At 44.1% G+C, this 24,910-nt stretch overlaps 1 protein-coding gene across 3 annotated transcripts in view; it reads left to right on the top strand.

Annotated features, from left to right (window-relative positions):
- IGSF3 (immunoglobulin superfamily member 3) overlaps positions 1-24,910 on the top strand; it is a 173,396-nt gene that overhangs the window by 32,569 nt on the left and 115,917 nt on the right. For all 3 annotated transcript variants that reach the window (XM_060234455.1, XM_060234454.1, XM_060234453.1), the window contains exon 2: positions 6,920-7,297. In XM_060234455.1, the coding sequence (XP_060090438.1) occupies positions 6,920-7,297 (378 nt within the window). The remainder of the gene's footprint in view (positions 1-6,919; positions 7,298-24,910) is intronic.

The following is a 24,910-nucleotide window of genomic DNA, read 5'->3' as shown; positions in this document are numbered from 1 at the left end:
ATAAACTGGAGAAAGGGAGAGAAAGGTGACAGCATAGGCAAGCCTGTGGGTTTTTTCTTTGTTTTCTCCTCCCACCTATTCATTACAATACTATTTGACAGTCTCCATTTTTACTGTAGCCCGTGTATTGTTGCATATTGTTCAAGGGTTTGCAGTTGGATGCCAGCTGTGTCACTGATATATTAGCCAGATGCCACCCTTAATTGTATCCCAGCCTTTTAGAAATTACTCTCCCTCTGAGTGCTCTCCTTTCTTCAGTAGAGATTAGAAGCATCTGCTAAAATGGGGTTTTATTTAAAGGAAGACACATACAAATAATAACCGCATAACAATGGCTTAGAATTGATTTTTATTTTGAATATGTCTTGAAACACTTTCCCTAATGATATATTTGGTTCAGTAGGGTGTATTTTCTGCTTGTGAAACACTATTTTCTGTTTTCTCTATATTCTGCAGTTTCATATCAAACTTTCTCTTCAGTGATTTGTTATAAGGTACTATTGATCCCCGATGCAAAAAAACCCTAATTCAATATGCATTAAATTGGCTTAATTTCTTATAAATGAGGTTTTGGAGTATTATTCAATCTAGCATAATTGGGAGCAAAGTAGCCTTTTAGTCTCCCTTTTCAGTATCCATTAGCTTAAAATTATTTTTTTCCTTGTCTTCCTTTTAAACCATGTACTTTTATAATGAGTGAATATATAATTTAGAGCACCAGTGTGTTCTGCCCTATTTAATAGTTTGAATTGCACTCCATCTGTTCAGCTACATGGTCTGCTGGATCTGCTGAGCCATTTTTCACAATTTATTTTAGAACTGGTAAGAACACTCTCTTCTGGACCTGTTCCAAAGCTTCTGGTGGGAAAACTTCATATTTGGACTCTGTTGCCCAATGGGAGAAGCGAACTGAGTCAATAATACCTGGATACCAACTCTCGCTCTCTCTTTTTAAAACAGAGAATTAATACTTTACTGCAATGTTCTTTTAAAAAATAAAAAAATTAAAACTTTGGCAATGGCTTATATCTATTAGTCCAATTGTAAGAGCTGAGTTGGTTGGCTTCACCATAAGATCATATGTTGCTGGTAATTCAGTAGCTGAGAAAAGATCTTTGTAGTTTCCAAATTCCAGGGACTCTGCCATAGCACCATATACTAGATAGCTGTGAATAATGCCATCAGCGAAAGCTACATCTGATCCACATAGTGAAGATTCTTTGAAGAGATACATCTGATGTCTATTGCATTAATTTTTTTAATATTGTAAAATGACTATCTTATACATACACTTGTGAGTAATCCCTTCTGAACTTAGTGACACTTGGCATCTCTCTCCCTGCATCACTTGGATCATCTGCCAACTTCTAGATGAATTTAACTTCTACTGGCAATATGCAGCTAGTAGTTTGATGTAAAATATGTTTACACTATCTTAATACATTATAAAGGTGGCATTTTATATGGGAATCACATTCAGCGGTTGGAGAAGATCACTCGTGCCTCAACTCAGAGGATACTACCTAAGGCTACAAAAATAGGCACATTAATTTCATTGCTAACGGTTCTGTTAAGCAGCAATTAATATCAAAAGAGTGATTTTAAAATCATACAAAAGCTAAGTGTTGTAATGAAGATTACACATGAAAGTTCAGTTTAATCAAGCAGATGAACAGGCAGGTTTAAAAAAAAATCCAGCAGCACTCCCAGTTTATGAGCTATAAGAAGCACTCCAGATTCTTGGCAGAGTTTCCAGCTTGTTCACATCATTATTTTCTAACACGTCAGACTCACACAAGCATCCTCATGGCTGAAAAATGGAACATGAAAACTGTTAGCTAATACCAGGCTGCGGTCAGATGTACATTTTTATCCGACACAGCAGCGCATGCTCTTCGGATTGAAAGTGCACGTCCATACGACAATATCTGGGAGTAGTTGGTGAGTTGTGGGTATCCTGTCATGCTGTGACTTACTGCCGGACTTTTTTGATAGTAGATAAAATCCGGTTCTAAATGTTTGACGACGGGCCAAAAACAGATTTCCCCTGTCTGATCATACCAGCGTTAGCGAGTCATCTCAACTTGCATCCCAGATCAGCGCCATTTTAAAAAAATCTTAGCGATACACGCATAACCGCAAAAGGATCAGCAAAAGGCGGAAGGGCTCCTTGGTGCTTTAAGCACCACAACAGATGAATTCCAAGCAACTGCAAATGTTTCTTTTTAATTTTGTTGGGGTTGAATTTTGTGACACAATCATTGTTTAGTCCATATTTCTAGAAAATAGTCCCTGAGGTTGAGCCAATCAGCGGCATTGTTTATGCACATGCGCAGAGGCCGGGCCATCTGATCAGTCAGCGATGGGACAGGCACTCGGCAAGGTGGATTATGTTTGGGCAACAATGTTTCAAATAAGGATGGACAAAACAGGAATGCCTTGCTGATGGATTTGATGGTGCGTCTGACCACGGCCCCAGTGTATTAGGAAAGAGGCATGGAAAGCATGCATCCCCATGTCAGAAAGTTAGAAAATGCAGTTTGGGCTGAAAAGTTTGTCTGTTGAATGCTGTTGTGACAATTTTCTTTCTTTCTTGTAACTCATTTTAATATATATTTGCTTCCTACCCAATCTGGTTCTTTCATCTGCTCAACATATTTAAGGCAACAGAGTCTGGGTGCAATCAAGGAAGAGCAGCAAATCTTAATTTGAAAATTACTGAAACACAGGTCCAAATAACAAAAGCAAGACTCAACTTCATCTTCCTTTACTTCTGGGACTGAGAGGGAGTACTGCCTTTGGAAGACATGAATTAACAAGATAGCTTTCTGTTACCTGCTTCACTGAGTAGCTGTTGTGTATTGCCTGTAGATCCTGGCACAGTAGCCAAGAAGCCAGCAATTTTCACAGATGACATGTGGGATTTTGTCCCTTCAAACGTAAGCACAGCTTCTTAGGGAGCTAGACATATTCTCACAATGATCTTGGAAAATATGAAAGGCTTTATTTGACTGACTGAAACCTTTATTAAGCATTTGTAGGTTTTATTTTCAGATGGGTTGATGTTGCTGTCTCCAAACACAAGGTTTTTATCACAAAAATTTACATCTGTTTAGTAAACTTTGATAATCTAAAGTAAGGAGCTGGTGTGTGTGTGTACTGCAATTTTTACTAAATATAAAAATATGCAGATAGATGAGAAGTGTTCATATTTAGTTTTGGTCAGTTTGGATTTTTATTAAGAATCCCACACTGTGCTCCGTCAGGTTAGAAAGTAACAGCTTGATCTTCTTCAGACAAAACAATTTGATAGAAAACCCCAAGATCTCTGACTTTATCATAATAGTGTGATTATTCAGTAGTGATATGTTGTATCAGGGATTTATCTTTTGATTATGTATAACCTATATTTTAATCTTATTTTTTCAGTACACACAGTAGTGAAAATTCACCAGAAAAAGTTTTCAAATTTAATTTTTAATGTACTAGAAAATTTATATTGAAAGTTTAAACATTTTTGACACTGCAGCTCTTTTACTTATGTTTTACCACACATAGGGGGAAAAAGGATTGTATGTAGCATGTTTTCCTCATATGCATGGTAAAATGTAAAAATTGAAAAGGACTTGTGAGTGGCATGCATGTAGAGACATATGCATGCTAAGAGGTAATTAGAAAACTTCAGTCTCATTAAACAACATTTGAATTCTAATTGTTGCTTTCTCCCTGAAGTCTGGAAGTTAACTATTAACTATAGCTATTAGATTTTACTATTTTAATCTCAATCAGTTAATGCAAGTTTATGTTAGTTTTCTTGGAAGTAAATGTGCATAGGATATTAGCACTGTTTGATTAATCAGTGAGAGTAAATTTTTATTGCTGTAGCTGCTAGTTAAGAGTATATTTGTTTGTTCTGGTGAGTTTCCTTAAAAAGGATTGTAGAAAATGAAAGATGGATGGGAGTTTTGTATATTGCATTAAAATTAGCTTCTGTGTTCTTCAGTAATTTGAAAGGATGCATATAGCGAACATTTGATAGTATGCCTGTGTATTTGAATTTAATCAGTTAAAAGGCTAAGTGCTAAAAATTAATTGGTTGATAGTAGTAACAATTTCTGTTCCAAATAATTTGAGCAGTTGCAATATGGATTGCTGCCTCTTGGAGGCAATTGTAAGAAATCTGGATTAAGCATCTCATTCCTGGGAAGTGCAGTGTTAACTGAACAAGGTTTTATAGAGGAGAGATTATAGAAGAAGATTCTGCTGAGCAGTTCTTCCTTTTCCCTATCACAGTTGTGATGTTCTGATAGCTTTCAGTTCTTTCTTTGCTTCACAGTGCACTTTTCCTCCTATAGGGAGGCTTCAGAGTCCTTTAATGTCCTTTAACAGAAACATACTCATCTGAGAGTTTGTAGAAACTTAGGATTTGAATGGAAAAGGGAGTAATTGCTAAGAATTTTTAGCTAATATATTACAATTAAGAAATTTCCATTCACATTTCTTCTAATTGTTACCAGAAAAGCAACTAAACATTCCTGGGAGAATATATGTGGTGTTTGTGTATGTGTTTGTGCTTTTCCTTGACACCTGTTCTGTTCGTGACAGTAGTCAGTGCTTTTCTTGTCTTGTTCCCTTGTTGATCTGAAGCAGCAGAACAACATTTGAGTTCAGTAGCATCTTTAAGACCAACATATAAGCTTTCATGTGTAAACACACTTTTTCAGATACATCAAAATGGAAGTTACCAGTCTATACATATAGGTAGAAGGTGAGCAGTAATTAGCATATAGCATGGTAAAAGTGTTTAGTAGATGGAAGGACCAAACTAGAATAACAAGGTTAGTTTATATGGACACCATTTGTTTAGCTTTAATTCCAGGGGAAAACATAATGAAGGAAATACAAATCAGAGATTGATGGGCAGATGTACCCTTTTTAATCGTGGAATGTTGAGAATAATTAACTGAGACCCTATCATGCTCCATCCATCTCTCAAGGATGGAGACAGCAGTACAGCATCTTCTTCTTTGAGGTGGGGTGATTAGCTGTGCAGTGTATCTCCTCTGTCCCCAGACCAGAGATATACGTTCTGATCTACCATTCCAAATTACATTACATTCTACTATTCATTACATTGCAATCTATACTATTCCAGTCCACTATTTCAAATAAATAAAATGAAGAGGATGTTTAGCCCTTCTGGGAGATTAGTGAGAATACAGACGTAAGGATTGAATGACATTAGTAGACATAGTGAGATAAGAAACCAGTATCTCTGTTAAATCCTGTTATTCCAGTTTGGTCCTGGCATCTGTTAAACACCTTTATTATGCAGTATGCTAATTTGCTGCTCGCCCTCTACCTATATCTATGGACTGGGTAACTTCCATTTTGATGTATCTGAAGAAGTATGTGCACACAAAAGCATTTACTTTGAATAAAACTTTGTTGATCTTAAAAGGTGCTGCTGGACTTGACTTTTGTTCTGTCTTGTTCCCTGTTCACACAAAAAAAATTTAAGCACTTTTTTTGTTTGGTTACTAAATGCGTTGCCTCCTTATGAGAAAGTAAATCAGTATGGGCTACAAGTAAGAAAGTGGCTGAAGCAGCAGTCATGGGGCAGCTTGATGCTTGCAAGCAGGTGTTTTTCCCCCCCTGATTAGTGTGACTACCATGGGAGGCTGTCTGCAATCAGGGAAGAAGGCTGGTTCTTCCATTGCTTGGGGGAAAAAATAAGGTGAGGGGTCTCTGGGGGAGGAAAGAAATGAGCCTTCTTGGTGTTGTCCCGGAGAAGCACAAGGTCAGGTGTGGAAAAGCTGTCTCTGAGCAGTGCAGCACGCCTCATCCTGTTCACGTTTAAAGATATATTTCAGTGGACTCAGCCATCGAGGAGGCAAAACCCTGCCACCACTGCTTCATTGAGTGTTTCCCCTTTCTGCACCCTTTCCTGCCCCACAGTGAGTGCCTCAGACCCTACTGCTGCGTTAGGCTTTATTGGCCTGGATGAGAAGGGAGGAAAGGATGGATGGCATGTGGGCTGCTTGCTTAAAAGCATCTCATAGCACAGCAGTGGAGAACATACTCTCTTAGAGAACAAGGTGCCATCAATGTTGGTTTGCCAGCCTTGTCCTCCAGTCTCCTGCCATGCTGTGATATGGCCTTTAAAAGGGAAGCAAGCAGCCCTTGTGCAGACCATCCATCCTCTTCATCCAATCCCTGAAGTGGAGCCTGGGCTGGGTTTCCCAAACAATGGGAAAGGAAGCAGTACAAGGAACCATTTACTGAATTAGTGACAGCTGTGCATCATCATGTCTGAGGCCAGAGGAACAAAAAGACTGACGGGATCTGCTCATGAGGTTGGAGACTGAATGAGTGGGTGGGGCTTTCGAAATCACTGACAAGAAATTTAAGTTACTTTTATTGCTGTTTGGATTACCTGGGGTAAAAGCAAAGTGTCTGACTTATAAGTGCAGAGTTGATTTTGCAGGTAGAAAATCTGTGAATAGTAGTGGGCAAGGACTTGGTCCCTTGCTTATAGATTATTTCTTCTGCAAAATCTACCTGGGTTTTCCAGTTTATAGTAACAGTTTTCATGGGCATTTCTTAGAGGGGAAAATACTTTGATCTGACCTTTGTGTTCATTTCTATAGAAAGCTCTGCTTTGTTGAAACGCAGAATTGTTTAATTACCAGTATGAAAATAAAAGAGCAAAGATCTACTTGTAACCTTGAGAAAGTAACAGCACTTCAGGTGGGGGCAGTTTACCTGCTTAGGGTATTGCTTTTGGAACTGTTGAAGAAATGTTTTACTGAAGATACTGCTTGTGAATTGTAGATTAGGTACTAACATGTCAGCTTAGTTTAAGGACTGACTTTATTAACAACCTCACTCAACTTGTTTTCCCTTTTATTTTTTTCAGAATCCGTATTTGCACAACGTCAAGTCTCAGTTCAAGAAGGCCCACTATATCGCACAGAAAACTCCCACATCACCATTTGGTGCAATGTCAGTGACTATCAAGGACCATCAGAACAGAATTTTCAGTGGTCTATATATCTCCCATCCCTCCCAGAAAGGGAGGTACAAATTGTCAGCACCATGGACCCATCCTTCCCTTATGCTATTTACACCCAGCGTGTCAGGAGTGGAGAAATCTATGTAGAGAAGATCCAAGGGGATTCTGCTTTGCTCCACATCACAGAGCTCCAGGACAGAGACACTGGTGTGTATGAATGTCACACACCCACCACTGATGAAAGATATTTTGGGAGTTACAGTGCCAAGATGAAGCTAATAGGTAAGGTCTTTGTTTTACAGCTCTTTTGTTATCCTGGATGAAGCCGTTAACTTGAGTCTTCTTGTTTAAGTCAAGACTGCAAGGGGAAAAAGGAAAGGTTCCCTGTGCAAGCACCAGTCGTTTTCGACTCTGGGGTGACGTTGCTTTCACAGCGTTTTCACGGCAGACTTTTTACGGGGTGGTTTGCCATTGCCTTTCCCAGTCATCTACACTTTTCCCCCCAGCAAGCTGGGTACTCATTTTACCGACCTCGGAGGGATGGAAGGCTTGGGCCGGCTACCTGAATCCAGCTTCCACTGGAATCGAACTCAGATCGTGAGCAGAGGGTTCAGACTGCAGTACTGCAAACAGCTCCTTTAATCAACAACAGTCATTAAAGTGAGACAGTAAGTTTAGCCAGTTTGGTGTAGTGGTTAAAAGTGGTGGACTTTTATTTGGAGAACCGAGTTTGATTCCCACCTCTTCCACATGCAGCATGACCTTGGGTCAGTCATAGTTCTCTCAGAGCTGTTCTTTCAGAGCTCTTGCAGCTCCACCAAAATCATAGGGTGTCTGTTGTGGGAAGAGGAAGGGAAGGAAATTGTAAGCTACTTTGAGTGAAGGGCAGGATATAAATCAAACTATTCCTCCTCCTCCTCCTAAGAGCTGTCAGGACCTACCAAAGGAGAAGTGCTATATGAAAGGTGTCCTTATGGTGAGGAAAGAACTGACCAGGAGCAGCAGGCTAGTATTGAATAACAGGTTGATATGCTGCTGCAAAATCCCTTGTGCAGCCTTTGTATTTGCAACATAACAGTAAATATGTCCTGTTTAAAGTTGCCTAATCATAGATTCATAAAGTTGGAAGGGACCTCCGGGATCATCTAGTCCAAATATTTCATTGTGTTACATTTTCTGTGGAAAAGTAATCTTCCCCAAATAGCTACCTTTTATGAACACTGCTCTTAAAGCCATAACTCATTCCTGAAGCTCATTCTCTGTTTAATTACAACCTCTCTTAACATTGATGATTGCTCAGAACTTTTTAGAATTTTGGAAATTCTCGAGTGGGAGAGCAAATAGGAGGCACAGCTGGTATTCTCAAGGAAAGCAGGGGTCATGGTCATGGAAGATGCTACCAGGAGGCAGTTCTTGATTAACCACAGGATTAACTACGGGATGAAAAAGAAAAGTTGATCTTTAAGGCCTGCTAAGATTCAATGCAGAATAAATCAGGAAATGCAGGAAGTGTTCATCTGTGCCTCTTTTTCGTTAAGACAAAAAAAATGAGAAATTTGTTTTGAAAATATTCCTTCTTGCAAAATTATTGTTCATATGATGCTGTTTGTTTAGTTATGATGTTTATTTAGTTAGAGTCTTAGAGAAGTCTTCCACGATACTTGTGGTTGGCCTTGGATGTGTGCTTCCTCTACTACATGTGGGAATAACTAGCCATACTCACTCAAGAAGTATATCTGAACTATGAGTTTGTTTTTCATTTTTTCAGCTGTGGAACCAAACTTTTTCCTTTCATCAAATTATGAATTTTTAATTCCCTCATTAGGTTTAGCAGTTCTTATTTGGCAGGAGACTGGCCCAAGGGGCTTTAAGGAGATGGGATTTTTAGTTCTTTCAAGCACTATGAAGTATGTGGGGGAGGGGTGCATAAAGAGCATTTTAAAACTGCATCTGCTGGTTTCATTGACCACTTAGTGCTCTGCTAGATTGTGGTAGATGTTAATTGATAATTGTATCTTTGCTGGCTGTTATTTAAATATATGCTTCTAAGGGCTTTACCCCTCACAATGTTTAAGCAGCAAGAAGAGAAAAATAAAGGCTGGCCTAGATGCTATGCAAAAGCTGCTTAATGGTATATGCCACTTTCAGGCATCCCTACTGAAATTCATGGTACTCTGGAGCTGATCAATAGGATGAGATGTACTACATATTGTGGGTGCGGCTTTAGAGCAGGCTTTATCACATCATCTTCATTGGGAACTGCAATAAGTAGACCAGCCGTAAGACAGAAAAATGGGAAGAAATGACTGAAGTCACAAGTCTTTGCTGACAGGATGGACAAATAGTATGACAAGCAACTGGAGGACAAACTGATGAGCTTTATCAGTTTTGAATGTGATGCAAGTCATTTTTATCCTGTCCAACCAAACAATTAATTGCCTCACTCACACCCTAAAGAGATAAGTAGGCAAAACTAATATCTGGATCTGCCTTTAAGAATATCTTCACTTGAACTTTGATATCTGGAAGGATTTGGAGTAACATGTCTGGGTAATTTTTAACCCAATTCCTTCTCTGAAGGATTTGTAGTCATATAAAATCTTATTTCCTTGCTTTCAGCTGTTTGTAATGCTTTGGAACAAGGAATTACCAAAGACAGTTTTACATGGCCGGTTCACATGATTATCAAATGATATGGTTTTTATAATCTTAGTATGGAGCAAGCACAATCCAGCAGATATCAAACAGTGAATTCTTTTTAATTGCATAAAGCTCCACATTTTGAGCAGTAAGCTAAAAGATATGCTGTTTATTCATAGAAGAATGTGAGATCCATCTTGCTGTCAAGAGGCTTAACATTCCTTGTTGCTGAATGTGACAGGTATTTAGTTTCAGTTACAACCAATGAATTACTATTGGACTGATCTGTGCTGAAGTGTGTTGTCCAGAGAACTACATGAAAAACATTACAGCTGATTTAATTCAAGCTTGTTACGGAAATGTGGGCTGAAGTCTGTTACAAGCCTGTTGTGTTTTTTTAAGAACATAAGAGAAGCCATGTTGGACCAATAGCCTATCCAAGTCCAACATTCCGTCACACAGTGGCTAAAGAACCAGGTGCCGTCAGGAGATCCGCCAGTGGGGCCAGGACTAACCCCCTCCCAAGCCCTCCTACTGTTGCCGCTCCCCAAGCACACAGAGCAGCACTTGCCCCAGACAGAGAGTTCCATACCTTGTGGCTAATAGCCACTGATGGACCTCTGCTCCATATGTTTATCCAGTCCCCTCTTGAAGTCATCTATGCTTGTAGCCACCACCACCTCCTGTGGCAGTGAATTCCATGTATTAATCACTCTTTTGGTGCATTCACAATACACTAAATAATGCATTTTGCAACTGGATTTTTGCTGTTCTTACACAGAATGAATGCACTCTCAGATATTGGAAGATATTGGATTTATATCCCACCCTATACTCTGAATCTCAGAGCTGCCGCAGTCTCCTTTACCTCCCCACCTCCAAAACAGACACCCTGTGAGGTAGGTGGGGCTGAGCTCTTAGAGCAGCTGCCCTTTCAAGGACAACTCCTACGAGAGCTATGGCTGACCCAACGCCATTCCAGCAGCTGCAAGTGGAGAAGTGGGGAATCAAACCCAGTTTTCCCAGATAAGAGTCCGCGCACTTAACAGAACACTGGCTCTTCCTTTTATCTGTTCTAACCCAGCTGTTCAGCAATTCCATTGAGTGTCCACAAGTTCTTGTATTGAGAGAAAGGGAGAAAAGTATGTATTTCTCTCCTTTCTCTATTCCATGCATAATCTTGTAAACTTTTATCATTCTCCCCTCGGTCATTGTTTCTCTAAGCTAAAAAGCCTTAAGTGCTTTAACCTCTCTTCATAGGGAAAGTGTTCCAACCCTTTAATAATTCTAGTTGCCATTTTCTGCACTTTTTCCAATGCTGTAATATCTTTTTTGAGGTGTGGTGACCAGAATTTTACGCAGTATTCCAAATGAGGTGGCCCGTCGATTTATACAGGGGCATTATGATACTGACTGATTTGTTTTCAGTTCCCTTCTTAATAATTCCCAGCATGGCGTTGGCCTTTTTTATTGCAATCACACACTGTCTCAGCATTTTCAGTGAGTTATCTACCATGACTCCAAGGTATCTCTCCGCCAGTTTGGACCCCAACAATGTGTATTTATAGTTAGGATTTTTGGCCTCAATGTGCATTACTTTACACTCCGCCACATTGACTCTCACTCGCCCATCCTCGACAGATCCCTTTGGAGTGCCTCACAATCCTCCCTCATTATCACCACCTTGAGCTACTTAGCCACCTTGAACTTAGCTACTTCACTGCTTCCCCCCAAATTCAAATAATTACTGAACAGGCTAAAAAGCTTCGGCCCCAGTACTGAGCTCTGTGGTATCTCACTGCTTACCACCTTCCACTGTGAAAATTGCCAATTTATACTCACTCTGTTTCCTATTAATTAGTCAGTTTTTGATCCATGAGAGGACTTGTCCTTTTACCCCATTACTCTTGAGCTTACTTAGGAGCTTTTGATGATGAACTTTATCAAAAGCTTTCTGGAAGTCCAGGATCTATTGGCTCCCCCTTGTTCACAAGTTTGTTCACCCTCTCAAAGGTTAGTGAGACAAGATCTTCCCTTACAGAACCCATGCTGAGTCTTCCTCAGTAGCTTTTGTTCATCAATATGCCTACTAATTCTCTTTGAATAATAACTTACCCAGTATTGACATCTGACTGACTGGCCTGTAATTTCCCAGATCTCCTCTGGAACTCTTTTTAAAGATGGGGGTGACATTAGCTACCTTCCAGTTCTCATGAATGGAGGCAGATTTTAGCGAGAGATTATATATTTTTGTCAGGAGATCCACAAGTTCACTTTTGAGTTCCTTCAGAACTCTTGGATGTATGCCATCTGGACCTGGTGATTTATCAGTTTTTAAATTGTCTATTAGTTATAGGACCTCCTCTCTCGTCACCTCAGTCTGACACAGGTCTTTTAACACCTTTCCTGAAATCAGCGGTTCTGGAGTGGGCAAGCACTATTTATCTTCCACAGTGAAGGCAGAGGCAAAAAGTGCATTCAACTTCTCAGCCATTTCCCTATCGTCCTTCAGTAATCCTTTTACCCCTTGGTCATCCATGGGCCCACTGCCTCTCTGGCTGATTTTCTGCTTCTAATATATTTGAAAAAAATGTATTGTGGTCTTTATATTTTTTTACAATATGCTCCTCATATTCCCTTTTTGCCTGCCTTGCATTTTATTTGGCACAGCCTGTGTTCCTTTTTATTAACCTCCCTTGGACTAGCTTTCCACCACTTAAAGGAATCCTACTTACTTTTTACAACTTCCATTACTTTGTTTGTTTGCAAGCATTTTTCTATACCTATTTGTGTGTTTCCTGACTTGTGGCATATATTTTATCTGTATTTCTAGGATTGTAGTTTTAAATAGTCTCCACGCTTCCCCAAGGGTTTTGACCCTACTTACCTTTCTTTTCAGTTTCCTGTTCACATGCCCCCTCATCTCAGAGAAGTTACCCTTTTAAAGTTAAAAGTGGTTGTGTTGGTGATTTTGGACAACTCCCTATATGTACAAATGTTGAACTCAATAACATTATGGTCACTGTTTCCAAGTGGTGCAATCACTTTTACATCTCTCATCAGGTCTTGGGCATTACTTAGGTCCAGGTTCAGAATCGCCTCTCGCCTGTTAGGTTCTGTGACCATCTGCTCCATAGCACAGGCATTGAGACTGTCTGAGTGTCTGAGAACCAGGAGCTCGCTCCTTGCACCAAGCACACACCCAAGACTTCTGTCTAGTGGGCAGATAATTGTACATGTGACACACAGTGCAAAACAATCCTCAATTCCCTGCTGGCATTCTGCCTTCGTAATTGCTTTTTAAATTGTTTTTAATTTAAAAAAAATGTAGCAGGGGTGGCCAATGGTAGCTCTCCAGATGTTTGTTGCCTACAACTCCCATCAGCCCCAGCCAGTATGGCCAATGGCTGGGGCTGATGGGAGTTGTAGGCAAAAAACATCTGGAGAGCTACCGTTGGCCACCCCTGATATATAGAATCCCCCTTTTAATACCCTTTGTATTTATGTGGCTCCCCTTGTGGAAAGTCTATTTACTGGGAAACAAGGAGACTAGGGTCCTGGGTTCCTTGCGCTGGCTTCCTGGTCCTTCCTCGTCATCTTTCAGAGCCCCTAGGCTAAGAGCCACAGACCAAGAGCCCTTTGGCTCTCACCCGTCAGCTTATGTCTCTGGCAAAGTACAGCCTTAGAAATTCAAAGGGGGTGGGACCAGCAGTCTGTCCCAGGCAACACAGACACTTCCAGTCAGCAACAATCACCTGATGCAATTAGCTACACTCAGCTTATATCCAGTCAAAACAGACAAACAGAAACAGCAGTTCCTCACTTCCCAGCAAAAAAACCCTGAATCCCAATACTGGTACAGTATTTGGATGCAGAATTTTTCAGAAACCTTGAATTTTTGGGGGTCCAATAGACTTGAGAAGAAAAACACTGGTTAAAAAAAAAAAAAAAGCTGGGGACTTCTCCTGGTGTCTGTTTTAAATTGAGCTGCAGGAGAAGCCACCCCCCGCCCTGTATCTGTGTGCCGTGGGAAGCAATTTCCCCCCCATGCCACACAGATCCTGCCTGGGGACTTCCCCTGAAGCCTGACTTAAACTGAGCTTCAGGAGAAGCCAACCCCAGTACCAGCTGCATGAGAACCCATCTCCAGGCTGAGCTAGCAGGAACAGCCTGTTCCTCACTGGCACAGGTGATCCTTGGGCTCTCTTCTGCAGTTCCTTTACATTTTAAAGGGACTACAGTAGAAGCCTGACAAGCAGCTGATTTGGGGGGGGATTTCCCTCCCCCCGGATTTTCTGAGAAAGTCCAGATACATTTGGAAAGCTGAAATATACCCTCCCCCCCATACCAATAAGATATTTTTCAGCTCAGATAGATACAAACCAGCAACAAACCCTAACCAGCAACAGAAAAACCATCTTCATTGTCTGGGTTCAGGTTTCTTAGTAGCTGGAGCGCTTTCATTTTACATACACCTAATACAAGATTTCCTTCCAGTCCTACCAGAGCTAAAAAGAGTTTCAACAATGAAAGTATTTTTCTTTATCTTGCTAAGATGGAAGGATTAAAAAGAGTGGGGAGAATTTGCATTCTACAGTGGAAGGAGGGAAATGTCATGACTGCTAGTTGGTTCCCTACCTCTTTCTACTTCTCATGTTTAAAAGCTTATCATAGGCTGATTCTGCCTGGCAGCCACTAAGAACAGAAGGGATAAATCATGCTGCTTTGTACTCCTTGGCTTTATAGTTCTTGGTTTCTCATTAACATCATGCTGCCTTCTGGACTTGAGCTATGTTTTAATGGGGCCTATGCCCATGAATAGCTCTTATTTTAGTTGGCTTGTCAGCTGGGGCACAGGTGGTTTTACTCATTGGAAAGCTAGTGTGAAGATTATACTATGATTTAGAGTTCCACATATGGTTTTGGATAGTAGCATTCCTTAATGCTCTTGTAGAATTTCATTCCCATCAGAAAAGAATGTGTCCTTTGTATTAAGGCTGGACCCTGGCAGTTGCAGATATAACAGTAATAGTTCTTGTCCTTAAGAGAAAAAAAATGTTGGGTCAGCTGTGACGATTGCTATGACAGATCAGGAACTTTTATAGCTATGCTCTGCTTTAATAGCTATGCTCTACTTTAACAAAATTGCTGTTGTTATTGTTGTTAATACAGTTTTGCAGAGATACAGATAACAGAACACCTGGGAAGAAATGGTTTAATTCTGTGAATACATATGTATGTGTATAATATGAGTTCACTTACCTAAGAACTTTGGTCAAGTGATATTAGCACAGAAACAAGACATTTTGGTTTATTCAAGTTGGATAATGGCTGGTTTGGATAATAGACTGTTTCAAGTGTGTGCACATATAAGGCCATAAGAAGAGCACTACTGGATCAAACTAGTGGCCAGCATTCTGTTTCACACAGTAACCAACCAGTTTCCTTGAAGGGTCAGCAGGCAGGGCATAGAGGCCTGCTGCTTTCCAACACTGATACTCAGAGATTTGCTGCCTCTGTATGTGGAGGATCTTCTTCGTGGTCTCTGTGCAGTCCCACACATGGGGTCTTGCCGCAGGCAATGAATCCATTCCTCGGAGTTCCAATAGCTCGCCTATAGCGCTTTTGGCGCGCTCCCCTCCCGCCCTGGGGAGCAGGCAGCGACCGCGCATGCCTGGAGCGGGGGGGGAGCGCCCATTCCACTCAGTTTCTTCCTTTCCGCCGCCCGGACAACACCTTCCTCGCTGCGCTCTTCCTTAGCTCGTCTCTCCTCAGCTCATTTCATCTCTACTTTGACTGGTATCGTTCTCTCTTTCTCCCGTTTCGTCCCAAAAAAAAAAAAAAAAAAAAGAACCCCGTTTCTGCGCTTTTAACTCTCTTTTTCCATACCCGTCCCTTCCCGCCCTTCCCTCTCCCCCCCCCCACCGTCCGGGGCGTATGGAAGGGAAGGTTACCTTCAAAAAGTGTAGGCACTGTGGGGCTAAAATTCCCACCACAGACGGCCACAGCCACTGCCTTTTCTGCCTCGGGGAGGGCCATCGAGTCGACGCTTGCCCGCATTGTGCAAACTTTGGCAAGCAGGCACGCAAAAACCGCGCCGCACGACTACAGGCCTTCCTCTTAGAACGGTCTCTGCGGGCTATGCCCACCTCCGACTCGCCGCCTCCCCCACCTCGAGCGGGAGATTCGGCTGCCCCGGCTGCGCCTCAGCCTCAAAAGACGCACAAGTCCGGGAAACGTCCTTCGAAGCACGCCGAAGCCGGCCACAAGTCTTCGAAGAAACTGCGTCATCCCGAATCGGAGTCGGCGCCGAAGAAGCCTCGGCACTCGGATTCGGCGCCTAAGAAACCTCACCATTCCGAGCCGGCGCGTCATTCCGAATCAACGGACTCGGCGCCCATAAAGCCCCGCAACACCATGTCCTCGACCGCTCAGTCGAGTTCAGCCCAACCACTCTTGCCGTCCGAGTTGTCGACCCCGGTTGATGTCATCACGGACATGCCCAGGCTTACACCTCACACCTCCACGGCTGTGGAGGTGATTCCGATTCGATCTCGATCGCCTTCAGTACATAGCGTGGTACCTTCCGAGATCCTTGAACCCGACCGTTCCACCGACCCGACGCAGACTTACTTACGCCCGTCTTTGCGACCTGACGCCTTCCACGATGTTGCACTCTCTCCGCTGTACCGTGAATCGGCAACGCAAGTTTCCTCCCATCGGATTCGAATTCGATCACGCTCCCCGCGTAGCCGCCACGACTCCGGTTCCTCCGTTTACTTTGAACAACAGGATTACTACTCGAGAAGGCGATATGAATACTCTCCTCTATCCAGATCGCCCTCACCTCGACAGGGCAGATCCCGTCACCGTTCCGGCTCCCACTCTGATTGGGACATCCATCGTAGATACCACGAGTCAGACTCCTACTTCCACCGTGATCCCGAGACTCCACGGGTCCGTTATGGCGGTTCGCCTCGGTCCCGCTACGCGCGCACAACCCGACGCGAGGATTCGCCTCAGCTCCACTTCGACCGCCCTTCTCGGCTTCGTGACCCTCGAAGTCACTTCGAGTACTCACCCAGACTCCTCAATCGCCTGCTATCATCTGATCAAGAGGCTGGCCCCTCGCATCATCACCGTGACCACCCTCGGTACCGAGACGTGGCTAAACCGCGTACTGCCTCTGCCACCGTTTCCGTGGCCCCGGATTCTAGACTTCGGTCTTCTCCCAAGACCTCGGAGGCAGCCCCCGTCTCGGAACCGATCGTTCATCCACCCTCCCCCTCCACGGGGGCCTCTTCCTCGGGAAAGGAGTCCCCAGGCTCTTCGGATTCGGAGGACCACTCTCCCTCTCTCCCACCGGACTCGGCGCAACAGCTCAGGCTCTCTCCGTCCGATGCATCCAAGGCCTATCTCAATCTTATTACTTCCATGGCGGAGGCACTGAAGATTCCTCTCCAGGCAGACTCCCCCAAAGTGTCGGACATGGTACATGACCTGGTTCAATCAGACTTCCCTTCAGGGTCCTTGCTTCCTATGCTACCGGTGCACCTGGAGGGTCTTCAGGAGACTTGGGACAAACCTGCATCAGTACCTCCCACTTCTAAAAGGCTGGACTCCCTCTATCGAGTCCATGCCCCTGACGCCAAATTCCTTGCATCACATCCGGCTCCGAACTCTATAATTGTTCATTCTGCCATGAAGGCCAAGCCCTCCAGGCATCCCGCACCGCCGGATCGTGAGGGAAGGAAATTAGACACCTTGGCAAGGAAAATCTTCACACTTGCTTCCACCAACTCGAAGCTTAACAATTACCTGGCTTATTTTGCTGCTTATACTTTTAATCTAGCGAACCAGTTCACACCACTGATACCATCGCTTCCCGATTCCTCTCAGGGAACAGCATCAGCCCTGGTTTCCGAACTCTCCAGGGTCTCCAAACAACAAATTAATTCGATTCGACATGCGGTCTCCTGTTCATCCCGTGTCTTTGCCTCTGCGGTTGCCCTGCGTCGTCATGCTTGGCTGAGATCCACTAATCTTCAACCCGACATCAAGCAGAAGATAGAGGATCTTCCGTTTGATGGCCTTGGCCTCTTTCATGCCTCCACCGATGAGGTCTTGTCCTCTGTTGACGACGGCCGTAAAAGGGCCAAGCGCCTAGGAGTCGCCCAACCTGCTTCGCAACCCTTCGGCCGCAAACAATCTTGGAAACCATCTTTCCAAAGACGCCAGCGTTCTCCTAAACAGTCTGAATACTGGAAAAGAAGACCTGCTCAACAGAAGCCTTCTTTTCAGCAAAGGCAACGCCCTCAGCAGTCCAAAAAATCATCCCCCCCTACCAAGCAGTCTCTTTGACTTCCCCATACAGTCACCTTACCCCACGCGTCTTTCCCCATTCTACGGGACTTGGACTTCAATCACGACCGACTCCTGGGTACTCACCATCGTACGTCTGGGGTACGCAATAGAGTTCGCTTCGCTGCCTCGCCACCACTATTTCGTTGCTACCCCTCCATCCCATCACCTCCATCACGAGATTCTGGACCTGCTCCAGAAAAAAGCCATAGAACCGGTTCCCCCCCAACACCGGGGAACGGGACTCTACTCAAGGTACTTCCTGGTCCCCAAGAGGGATGGAGGCAAGCGTCCCATTCTGGATCTTCGGAAGCTAAACAAATTTATCCTGTACAAAAAATTCAGAATGATCTCGTTGCAGTCCATCTTGCCCTTGATTCCGAAGGATTCATGGATGGCTTCCCTAGATCTTCAGGACGCTTATTTCCATGTGACTATTCGACCTCAGCATCGCAGATACCTCCGGTTTGCGATGGGCCAACATCATTATCAGTACATCTCCCTACCATTCGGCCTCTCCACCGCACCCAGGGTATTTACCAAGTGCATGGCGGTGGTGGCAGCTGCTCTTCGACTACGAAACATCACGGTCTTCCCGTACATCGACGATTGGCTCCTCATTGCACCGACCCCAGACCAGCTCGAGTCCAATCTCCACGAAGCCCTTCTCCTGCTGGAGTCTCTAGGCCTGCGGGTGAATGTTACAAAATCGCACTTCACCCCCACTCAACAGCTCTGCTTCATAGGGGCCCATCTTCGCACCTCTATCCACCGTGCCTTCCTCCCAGAGGACCGTGCTATGACTATCATCACCCTTGCCAGGATGGTCCAGCTGCATCCCATCCAACCGGCCCTAACTATTCAGCGTCTTTTAGGTCTGATGGCCGCTACTACAGCAGTCCTCCTCTTCGCCAGGCTTCGAATGAGACCACTTCAGCTCTGGTTCGTACGTGCCTACCGGCCTCACGTGCAACCTCAGAGCACCCTGCTCACCGTCCCCAGGAGAGTCCTTCCTTCTCTCACTTGGTGGACCAGCCTCGACAACCTCCTCGAAGGCATGCCGTTCCTACCAACTACTCCAACGGCTATCGTGACAACAGACGCCTCCATGTGGGGATGGGGAGCCCACTTGGAAGGCAAGACTGTCAGAGGTCTCTGGACCCCTCAGGAGAGGACCCTGCACATAAACTGCTTAGAACTGATTGCAGTACACAGAGCTCTTCAATCCTTCCTTCCTCTCATTGCGGGTCGCCACATCCAGATTTCCACAGACAACATGGCGACAGTATTTTATATAAACAAGCAGGGAGGCACCAGATCCCCTCGACTATGTCGCATAGCCACTCTGCTCTGGGAATGGTGTATCAAACACAGCATCCACATGACCGCCATCCACCTCCCAGGTGTACAGAATGTATTGGCCGACTCCCTAAGCAGGATACGTATAGACGACCACGAATGGTCCATCAATCTGACCTACCTTCGTCGGATTTTCAGGTGCTTCGGGACCCCCAGGGTGGACGTCTTTGCCTCCAGGGACAATGCCAAATGTCACCGCTTCTACTGCAGGAAGGGCGACGATGCCTTCCTACATCTCTGGAGAGGTCCCCTCCACTACATTTTTCCGCCAACCCCCCTACTGACACGCGTGTTGACGAAGGTCGCACGGGATGGCACGGACTGCATCCTTATCGCACCGTGGTGGCCACGGCAACCATGGTTCACCAAACTTCTGCAAATGTCACAACACACTTACCGCCGCCTCCCGATCGTGGGAGACCTTCTCTCGCAGGCGAACGGCCAGGTACTTCATCACAACCCTCGGGTTCTGGCCCTCACCGCTTGGAGGATACACTCACCTGCCTCTCCACAGAAGTGACCAATATTCTTCTCAACGCAAGGAAGCCTTCCACTAGACTCTCGTACCAACGCAAATGGAAGCGCTTTTGTTCCTTCGTTGCACCCTATCATTGGACTCCTGAGGTAACACCTCTGAACCTGATTTTAGATTATCTCCTATCTCTGCAGAAATCAGGCTTGTGCTACTCTTCACTTAAAGTACACTTGTCTGCCATCTCGGCATTCCATGACACTATCGACGGCAGGACAGTGTTCTCTCACCCCTTATCTAAATCCTTCCTCAAAGGAATGCTGCACCTACATCCACCGGTTAAACCATTCGTCCCAACGTGGAGTTTATCCCTTGTTCTTTCCTGTCTAATGAAGGCGCCCTTTGAACCCATGGCGACAATACAGCTCAATCTTCTCTCTTGGAAGACAGCATTGCTAATAGCCCTCACCTCGGGTAAGCGGGCAAGTGACTTATGTGCCTTCAGACATGACCCTCCCTACACCATCTTTCATAGGGACAAGGTTGTCTTAAGACCGGATCCTACGTTCCTCCCCAAAGTTGTCTCCAAGTTTCATCTGTCTACCTCCACCGCGTTACCAACGTTTTTCCCTAACCCGTCGGACCAGGGACAGCGATCCCTGCATTCTCTGGATGTCAGAAGGGCGCTAGCCTTCTATCTGCATCGCACACAACCTTTCCGTAAGGACCCTAACCTGTTTGTGGCCTACGGTAAACCACGTAAAGGACACAAAATTTCTACCCAAAGACTATCCAAATGGGTAGTTAGTGCCATCAGGTTGTGTTACGAACTGGCTAAACAGCCTCTTCCCGAAGGCCTCAAGGCCCACTCTACTAGAGCGGTCTCCACGTCTTCGGCTTTTCTACAGGGCGTCTCCTTAGAGGACATCTGTGCAGCTGCATCGTGGTCCTCTCCTTCCACGTTCGTCTCCCATTACGCTTTGGACGTTCGTGCGAGACGAGACGCCTCTTTCGGCCAAGCAGTTCTCCGATCCATCTTCCACTGAAGTATGGTGAGTGTTTTCGCTTCTGCCTCTATGTCTTGGAACATGATCTGTTTTCTTATGTGACTAACTTTCTTCTTTTACCAGCACCCTCCTCCAGGTTACTCAGCTGGCTAGTCACCCATGTGTGGGACTGCACAGAGACCACGAAGAAGATAAACAGGTTGCTTACCTGTAACTGATGATCTTCGAGTGGTCATCTGTGCAGTCACACACGCCCACCCAGCCTTCCCCGCTGCTGGCTTCCTGTGATTGTTATTTAACTCTGTACTGTGTTAGGTCAGCGGCGGCTGGAAGAAACTGAGTGGAATGGGCGCTCCCCCCCCGCTCCAGGCATGCGCGGTCGCTGCCTGCTCCCCAGGGCGGGAGGGGAGCGCGCCAAAAGCGCTATAGGCGAGCTATTGGAACTCCGAGGAATGGATTCATTGCCTGCGGCAAGACCCCATGTGTGTGACTGCACAGATGACCACTCGAAGATCATCAGTTACAGGTAAGCAACCTGTTTTTCCTTTTACTCACCATTGCTTGTAGTCACAGATGAACCTATCCTCCATGTATCTGCACAGATCCTAGCTGCTGTGAACACTCTTTACATTTGCTGAAATTCTATGAGTCCTTAGTTGGGAGCAGATGTGGGGTAGAAATTTTCTGAAATGGGAAACTTTCTGGAAAATTTCCCAGTGCTTATTTTTTCCATAGAAAGTTTTCAGCTTGTAAATCTCATTATTTCAAAACATTAACAAGAATGAATGGATGCCAGCCTCTAATGCAAAATGTCATTCTCTAAGGGTGACAGATCTGAGCCTCTTTGGTTACGGTGATTCCAAGGCAGATTCCAACCATCTTGGCTCCAGCAAAGAACACTGGAAAACTGTAGGCTCTGCCTCTACATCCCTGGAATGCAGCTCCTCAAAACCACTACCTAAAATGGCTCAGCGTAAACTTAAGCACCCAGAGAAACTTTCCAAATCAATGTCATCATCCACCCCTTGCCCTTAAGAACCAGCTCCTCACAAACCACCATTGGAATTGGTCAAGGAAGTCATTCTCTGCTCCGAAAAGACACACTACTAGATGGGTCTGCTCACCATTCTAATCCCATTCCAGCTTGGAAGGTGAAATACAAGACTCAGAACTTCCCATCGTTCGTCATCAACCCAAACCCTCAACCTACTGTTCGGATCCACTACCCCAAGTAGATCCAGTGGGTTTATATTTGATACTGCCTTATCACCATGCCAAGAGCTTCTGTATGACCAATTATGACTAGGGCTGGAATAATATTCCCACTCAGTTCCATTTAAGCAAAAGTAGACTATTATCCTCTAAATCATCCAGAATTTCCACTGGATGCACAAGAGGAAGTTCAGTCTTTTGATGAAATGGCTTTTGACTATGACCAACTTGCCTGCAAAGACAGAGTCAGACTGTGTCTCTGATGCGATGCTGGAACTGTTTATATCAAGAGTGTCAAACTTTCAGCCTGCAGGATGCACCTGGCCCACCCAGGGCTTTAATTGGGCCCGCGGGGCTCTTTTCTCCACCCTCTTCCCCCTCCTGTCCTCACTCAGAGCTGCCAAAATTCCCAGCACCTTCTGCCTTGTCTTTGCCTGCTTCAGCAGGAAGCTCTTCTGGGCTTACAAAGCTGCAAAGAAAACGTGATAGACTACTCAAGTGGGAGGAAATTTACAGTGCCCAGCCATTTCATGTTTTCCTAGGCTAAGAACATTTTACATTTTTAGTGTATGTTATGATCCTTGTGCTTTTTCTTGCCTTATTTTAAAAATTGCACTGCCAAATTCCCCCGAATTTCAGTTTTAAACAAAATATAGCAAGAGTTTTAACCATGTTTGTATTTCAAGTAAAAATAACAATATATTTAATTGTGTTTATCTGTATCCTTTAAAAAGTTTATATCTCTGCTACCTGGCATTACATTTTATGACACACATGTTCTGGCCCCACCAAGTCTCATTTATGTCAGATACAGCCCTCATAACAAATGTGTTCAGCACCCCTGGTTTATATACTCTCTAAGTGAGGATCTTTGCATCTGTAATGAATGACTCATTCAAATGGTTCAGTCCTTTGATATAGATGAAACCTGCACTCGTCCTAAGGTGATGGATCCAGTTTTTAGAGCCTTGCATCAGGGAGACACAGAACCTGTCACCTTCTACATAATGGATGACTTATGGAAGTCACAACTGGACTTTGATTATATCTTGCATCAGTGTTGCCTTCTGCTATGTATATTGAGAATATTTCAGAACCAAGCAGAAAGGATACTTTTTCCTCCAATATCCCACAACTAAAAAATTTATTATTATTATTATTTATTAACTCTTGGGGAGTAGGGCCATGATTCAAGGGATAATTAAAGGCACTCAGTCCTGATTGATAAACAAGGCTGTAAACTGAGTGAGGTAGGCAGAAATATCTATGCCTTCTCCAAAGCAACAACACTATACAGGCCAGGAGCCAGCAACCATCTAGTGCTGATGTGTCAAACTTATTTGTTATGAGGGCTAGATCTGACATAAATGTCACTTTGTTTTGCATGCCATAAAATGTAATACAAGATATAAAACTTTATGAAGGTAATTTCAGATGTTGAATGACATTAGCAGGCTTGATTGGATTAGATGTAATTTACAGAGAGGTGGTAGGCATGGAATACCAGCATTGGTAATGAGACAGGAAACCTAGATCTCAATTCTGTCCAGGAGGATTCACTCCAGGAGGATGCAAAGAATAAATGGACATAAGTCTGAGGCTAAAAAATTCCTATCAGGGTCTTTTTGAAATTAAACTCCAGATAGGAACTGAGAAATCCAATCTTTTAAAAACTTTTCAGGATAAGCCAAAATTTCCTCAAAGTAAATTGTGCTTGTCAGAAGAATCCATACACCCCTTTACCATCCCTCTGAAGAAGCAGCATACAGGAAAGCTTATACCAAAACATTGTTGGTCTTAAGCTGACACAGGACTCAAACCACCTTGTTCTCTCCCTCCCCCCCCTCCAAAAAAAATAAGAGAAGCAGCCCCAGAGAGTGAAGCAGCTTTGTGGGGTGGGGGGGAGTTATCTTTGTATCTCTCTTGCATGAAGCAGCCATGGAACTCTCAGTGTGTGAGAGGCAGGAAATAAAGAGCCACTGAGATAGCTAGGAAGAAGCAAGCTGCAATATGGCTGCAGGAGCATAAGAGCATAGAATCATAGAGTTGGAAGGAACCTCCAGGATCATCTAGTCCAACCCCCTGCACAATGCAGGAATTTCATGAATATCTCTCCCACACACATACATTCCCAGTGATCCTTGCTGCATGCCCAGATGATGGCAAAAACCTCCAGGATCCCTTGCCAAACTGGCTTGGAGAAAAATTGCTGACTGGCCCCAGCATTTCCCTATGTAAGAAAGGGCTATGAGAACTAAGCACTGCTGCAATCAATACTCCCTCTAAGCTGTGGAGTCTTGTGAACAAAAATTCAACTTTGTGAGCTTATTAGCATTAAAGCTATGAGCTACTGCATAAATTAGTTTCCTCTGGGGCCATTTTTCCTGAGCTAAGACAAAAATGTGTGAGCCAGAGGCTAAAAAATTGTGAACTAGCTCACACTGACTCAGCTTGGAGGAGAACACTGGCTGCAACCCTTCCTGCCTTCCTTCTCATGATCTGCCTAATTCACAGAACCAGCATTGCTGTCAGATGGCCATCTAGCCTTTGTTTAAAAACCTTCAAGGAATGAGGTGTCATGCAGTAAATAAACTCTAAAGAAGTATGTTGCAAAAGGTAAAACATTTATGATTCAATCCACATCTATGTGCCAGTCAGAAGGAGAGAGAGAAGCTTAGAAATAATACAATTCCCTGTCCCAAGTGGCCATCTGCTCTGACATTGTGTGTGCAAGTAGGCCTGGCTCCTACAGGAAAGACCTGTAGATGTGTCTTCCTCCTTACAAGTTGATGAGGTGATGGGTGGGAAGTTAAAGGAGACAGAAAGAAAAGAAGCCAGAGAGAA

The sequence above is a fragment of the Heteronotia binoei genome, chromosome 3, assembly GCF_032191835.1.
Source record: "Heteronotia binoei isolate CCM8104 ecotype False Entrance Well chromosome 3, APGP_CSIRO_Hbin_v1, whole genome shotgun sequence".
NCBI lineage: Eukaryota > Metazoa > Chordata > Lepidosauria > Squamata > Gekkonidae > Heteronotia > Heteronotia binoei.
The sequence above is the reverse complement of the archived record's forward strand: the minus strand, read 5'-3'. Positions and strand labels throughout refer to the sequence as shown.